We start from the raw sequence: 5573 nt of genomic DNA, 5'->3' as shown, positions 1-5573 counted from the left end.
CCATTGTTTTCAATGGGGCCAGCACAGCATCATACGGCATGTGAAGTGCGCGATGTGATGTTTACCTATTGAAAACGATGGGAAACATTACACGATCCTCTGCCGCGGCGGAGGATCACCACTTCCCTGAAGTGATGCGGGGCCATCAAATGTCGGCAGGCGTGATAACGAACAAATACGCGCGTAAAAAAGAATGCAGTATGTTCTATTTTACCATGTATTATGTGTGGGATACAGCCGTTGTTCTCTATGGGTGCGTAATAAACGCTGTACATACACTATTACATTGTGTAGGTGCTCCATTTATACACAGCAGGCTAAGCGACGGAGCAGGAATATATTTTTTTTTTTGTAAAGGAAGACTGCACATGTCAGCGTGCGTGAGATACACTGTCACGCACAGTCAAACATTGCTGCCATACGTGGCAATAGGCGGGCTCACACACAGTGAACCACTGCGTTGTAGATAGTGTTTTACCATACACTTGTGTGAGCCCGGCCTAAGGAAGAGCAGTACTACAATGTTAGGGCTCTTTCACACGAGTCGTTTTAACACTCAGATAGCCGCAATAAGGCAGCGCAGCTGTCTGAGCATTAAAACGGGTGAGCGAATAGCAGTCGCGAGCATGTCACAGCTGCTATTAGCGAGTATGCCGCTCTCCCTCCCTCCATACACCTCTTTGCCGGACGGCTCCCATAGGAGTCTATGGGAGCTGCCGGTGTTATGCCGTCAAAAGACAGGACATGTTGTTTCTTGTAACAGAGAAAAATCTCGGCAACAAAAAAAACACGCCTATTTGACCCTCTTTTTTTTTTTTGGCGCATCCAAAAATCATTAGTTTGAAAGAACCCATAGGAAACCATGGATTCTTTTAGAAGCGATTTTTTTTTGGACTCACCTCCTCAGCATCAAAGAAGTCGGCTGCACATGAGGATAATTGGCTGCGTGCCGCCCACATGATAGTTGTGTGGCACATAGCAAGTACACAATGATATTGCGGGCCACCGATATTACACTATCTTGGCATGTATGTGTGTGTGATACGCGCCAGGATAAAACAGGCTGCAATACTTATTTTGTACAATGTGTATGATCGGCAGCATGGGAACCTATGGGGCTGTCAGACAGATTCTAATTGCGGAATCCGCAGCAAAACGCAGGCATTGAAAAGGCATGCACTTTTGTTTTTCCTTCACACTTGCGGAAGAAAAAATTGCAGCATGCTCTATTTTGCTGCGGACTCCCTCTATTGAAGTCAATGCAGGCGCCCGACCTGCAGCCCATACGCAATTAACATTGCGTATGGGCTGCAAGTACCCACATCTTTGCTAAGCAACGGCGCAGGAAATACAAAGAAAAAAAAACTGTCCTGCACATAACCACCTGTGTACCTCCATGGTTACAGCTCAAGCGGGTACGCAGGGCCACTTGCTGGAATCTAACCCGCTCATATCAGTCCGGCCTATGGCAGATTGGTAAAGCCTATTCCGTGCGCCAAGCTAGCGTGCAGAATACTCTGCAGCAGCACCAAGGAGCCCCACGATGGAGTCAGAGGAACATGGATGCAAGTAAACAAAAGAACTAAATAGTTGTAAGCATTAACAGATCCTGAAATCTCCTGGTGTAAAAGCATCATTCATGAGCATTACATTATATCTGCTGGAAAATGAACATAATCAAAATGTTTATGCAGTCAAATTCCTTTAATCCAGATCAGTAAAAACTTGGGAGGTTTTGGGATGGCCATAAAAAAGTCTAAACAATTTACCTACAACATAACATACATATTTATTATACCTTCAATCACCAGAGACCCTCATTGTTGTGACCTTGCAGATTATCGCGCAGTCCTGAACTTCCAGATTAAAGGTCCTTTCCTACAATCCCCTCCCCCACCCACTTCCAGGGTATTAATAACCGACACCACAAACAGTTCATGTCATTTTATTTTGAAATTCATGAATACAAAGTTTAGGATCTTGTCAATGCTAAACTACAAAGCGAACACACGGCATCAGAAGTTTTTAATGCTAAGGACAAAAACAACCCAAAAATAAGTCCATAATTAATGACATATTGAAGAAAAGACCTGATAGAAGCCCCCATTACAAAACAAGACTGATTCCCTAGGAAGTGTTCACTGACGGAACGTGATCTGTACAGAGTTTACCCACACTGGAAAAGTGCAAATCGTATATATGTAGTCAAGAAAATAAAAAACGGCAGACAAACATAATTCATCCCAGCTGCAATGATTACACGACTAATAATATAGGACAGCGAGGCGGCGATGGAGCCGGAATCCGCAGGAGGATGTGTTTTCAGTATTGCCAGGACTACTGCTGCTATCACCCAGCAGAGACAGTAACGGACGGGGAGAACAATACTGACAGCAATCGTCTAGATTATACGCTTACACTAGATCTACTTAGAATTTACCGGTCCGGAAAAGACCAAAAAGCATCACAGCGGCCGACGGGACTAAAACTTATCAAAAATAGAACAACTCAGTTGGTGGCTCTGCAGAACGAACTTGTATTACATGATATGGCTATTATTCCAGCAATGTCACCAAATCAGATCTAATGTAGAAAAAGCACACAAATAATATGGATACAGCCTGCACATCAACATTAGAAGGGGAGGGGGGACAAAAAGAAGCGATTGGATTGTGGATCACCAATGACTACAACCTATAAATTAAAATGTATAAAATTAGTGCAGATAAAACAAAAGTAACGCCATAAATTTAACTTCCACCCCTCCCCCAACACACAAAAAAAACAAATAAAAAAAAAAAAGTACATAAATAAAAGGTCCTTAGGAATTACAGGGAAGCGGATCGTCTTAAGAAAGTTGCACTGGAGGAGAAAAAGTTAAAGGTTATAAAACTATGTACAAGATTCGTTAGGAGCTGTCCAGCCGCCTTCACTTCTTCCGTGCTGACTTCTTTGGGCTGGCCTTGGCCTTGGGTTTGGCTGCTTTGGCCTTCTTCACCTTAGTTGCCTTGACAGGTTTGGCTTTGACAGTCTTTGTCTTCTTGGCTTTCTTGGGTGAAGGAGCTGCTTTCTTCTTGGTCACCTTCTTTGTCTTCTTCTCGGGAGCTTTGGCTTTCTTGGCTTTGGCAGGAGATTTGGCAGCTTTCTTAGGCTTTGCTGCTGCTTTCTTGGGAGAAGCCACTTTTTTCACTTCCCTCTTGGGTTTCTTAGTTGGCTTTTTAGGTTCATCTGCCTTGGCCAAGCGGAAGGAACCAGAGGCGCCCACACCCTTGGTTTGCTTAAGGACGCCGCCGGTCACCAGTCTTTTGATGGACAGTTTGATCTGGGAGTCAGCGTTCTCCCCCACTTTGTAGTGGTTCTTGATGTACTTCTGGATAGCCTGCCGGGAGGACCCGGAGCGGCTCTTCTCCGCCTGCACGGCGGCCAGGATCATGTCCAGGTACTTGGGGTGGTCGTTGGCTTTCTTGGTGTTCCTGGACCTCTTGGGCTTGGCGGCCGGGGTGGAGGACGAGTTCTCCGTCATGGTCAGGTGAAGAACTTTCTGGGATGGTGAAGTTGTTGTGGCTGACTTGTAGCTACAGGGGGCGAGCAGTGCTCCTCACAGTCCAGCAGCAGTGATGGAGGCTCTGCTTCCTCTCAGTCCCCAGCTGTCAGCCCTGTAATCCCCCGTCAGTGCCCGCTGTGTCTCCGCTGCTGACACTCACAGCCGCCCTCTCTGCTCAGTGCCTTCCCTCCCTCTGTTGGCCCCTCCCGCCGGTTCCCGCCTTTTATTTGCTGGGGTCGGACCGAGTTGAAGACTGGCGGCTGCGGGCGGGAAGAGGCAGACATGGCGCCGCTCTGCTACTATCTGTGTTTCTTCCCGCACACAAACCGTCCATTCCCTGCGCCCCCCGAGCCGCTGCCATGCCCCCGGCCGTGGCCCCCGTCAGCTCAGTCTCTGCTCTCTCGGCCCCCCGGGTCTCCCAGCCCCGGCACCTCGTTCAGCCCGCGGGAGAGCCCCGAAAAGCGCCATGGTGTTGCAGGAATCACAGTCATTTCGTCCCTTCTGGCCCCCGTGTAGCGGACCCTAGGGGCCCGTCCGGCGTGAGACTTGGCCGGGGTGTAGCTGTAACCCTGAGCCGTGGGTGAGGGGCAGAAAAGGACTACTGGCTTCACCCCTTTCTTTACTGAGGGGGGCAAAAGCGACCCCAACTAACACACAGACCTGAGAGCACAGTATGTCCATCAGGGAGAGGTGGGAGGGTCTGCAGCCCTCCTGGGGGACATAGCAACAGCATGGGGTGCACCCCAAGATACATCAGACCAGCACCCCAAAAATCCCCACTCTGCACCCTCCCTGGCAATGTTTAATAGCTTCTTGGCAAAACTTTCTAGCTGACTTTTGCAGTGTGTAAAGGCTGCCATTACTGGACTGGGAGAAGGAATCCTGGGGGAAAGAGGGGGCACACCAGGTGGATGCCACTGTGGGCTAGACAGGCACCCCCCAAAATAGTGTGAGTGCACCCCACTTGGTGCTGGGAGCACAGAGCACAGCACAATCCTGCACACATATGTAGCAGCTGCTGAGGCTTGCACTGGCAGGGACACTACAGGAGTTATGGGGGGCTGGAATCAGGGACATGGGGGCGATTTTAGGGGCTTTTAGGACATTTGACCTTATTGGGAAAGTAATCAGTGCACGTCCTGATGGGGTCCCCTGTTTATTCCTCCTGCTCCCCGTTATAAATCCCCTTACAGCACCCCTATAAAGTGCCCTGGTGTGAAGGGGAGAATTGCTCCCTCATTTCTGCACCCTTAGATGCTAATCCAGGGATCTCCTCTAGATAATGGACACATCTGGGGACGGGTCCCCTATAGCACCCCGTGTTTACATTATTAAGGATCGATAATCAATAACTGATAAGGAGATGATGTGCTTGTGCTGCAGCACCTCTGCTGTCAGTGTACCCACTACACGTGGGCATGGGGGTACAGTGCCAGCTTCATACCCCTCTGTGTGTATGTGGCACTGCAGTGCACATGTATATGAAGTGCCTGCCTGGCACGATTATGGCGGGGGATTAGGACTATATGTCTGACAGCACATAAGGATGTGTGGTGTTTAATCTCAGGCTTCCTGGTCCACGACTAAATACAAAGGGATTAAGCCGGTTTTAAAGATGTCAAACCTTTTAAATTGCCTTGCCAAGAGCATAGCAGCTCGGATCGCCATCTTGCTGGAGGGAGTTGCTGCTATTTTTGCCATCTCTTTCCTCCATTGAAAACAAACAGACAAGTTTGATACATTGTAACCACCTGAACTGTGCCCACAGAGGCTCGTGGACAGCTGTCACCGTGGCTGCAGGGGGCAACACTACTACTTGTGTGGGGACAAAGAACTTGCAGAAATGCCATCTATTTCCCCTCTCTGCAGTTGGGATCACTTACATCCCTTTAGTCTTCATCACATGCTTCTCCTGAGTATAACCCCTTGCTGTGTACATACCTGTAGCCATTGTTATAGGCACCAAATATTAGCATTTAAGTTCCATTTTTATTAAAGGACTACTTAAAAAAAAAGCACATTCATACAC

At 48.3% G+C, this 5573-nt stretch overlaps 1 protein-coding gene across 1 annotated transcript; it reads right to left on the bottom strand.

Moving 5' to 3' along the window:
- Window positions 1-1929: 1929 nt before the first annotated feature.
- On the bottom strand, window positions 1930-3741 carry H1-0 (H1.0 linker histone). Its single transcript, XM_066596407.1, has one exon. The coding sequence runs from the start codon at window positions 3521-3523 to the stop codon at window positions 2930-2932; it is 594 nt and encodes a 197-aa protein (XP_066452504.1). The 5' UTR covers window positions 3524-3741; the 3' UTR covers window positions 1930-2929.
- Window positions 3742-5573: the final 1832 nt, after the last annotated feature.

Source organism: Eleutherodactylus coqui, chromosome 3 (genome assembly GCF_035609145.1).
Source record: "Eleutherodactylus coqui strain aEleCoq1 chromosome 3, aEleCoq1.hap1, whole genome shotgun sequence".
In the NCBI taxonomy this organism is placed as follows: Eukaryota; Metazoa; Chordata; class Amphibia; order Anura; family Eleutherodactylidae; genus Eleutherodactylus; species Eleutherodactylus coqui.
Note: the sequence above shows the minus strand (reverse complement) of the source record. Positions and strands in the feature narration are given on the sequence as shown.

Excerpts from the sequence above, each read along its gene's own strand:
- H1-0 (XM_066596407.1), bottom strand. The coding sequence starts at position 3,523 with ATGACGGAGAACTCGTCCTCCACCCCGGCCGCCAAGCCCAAGAGGTCC.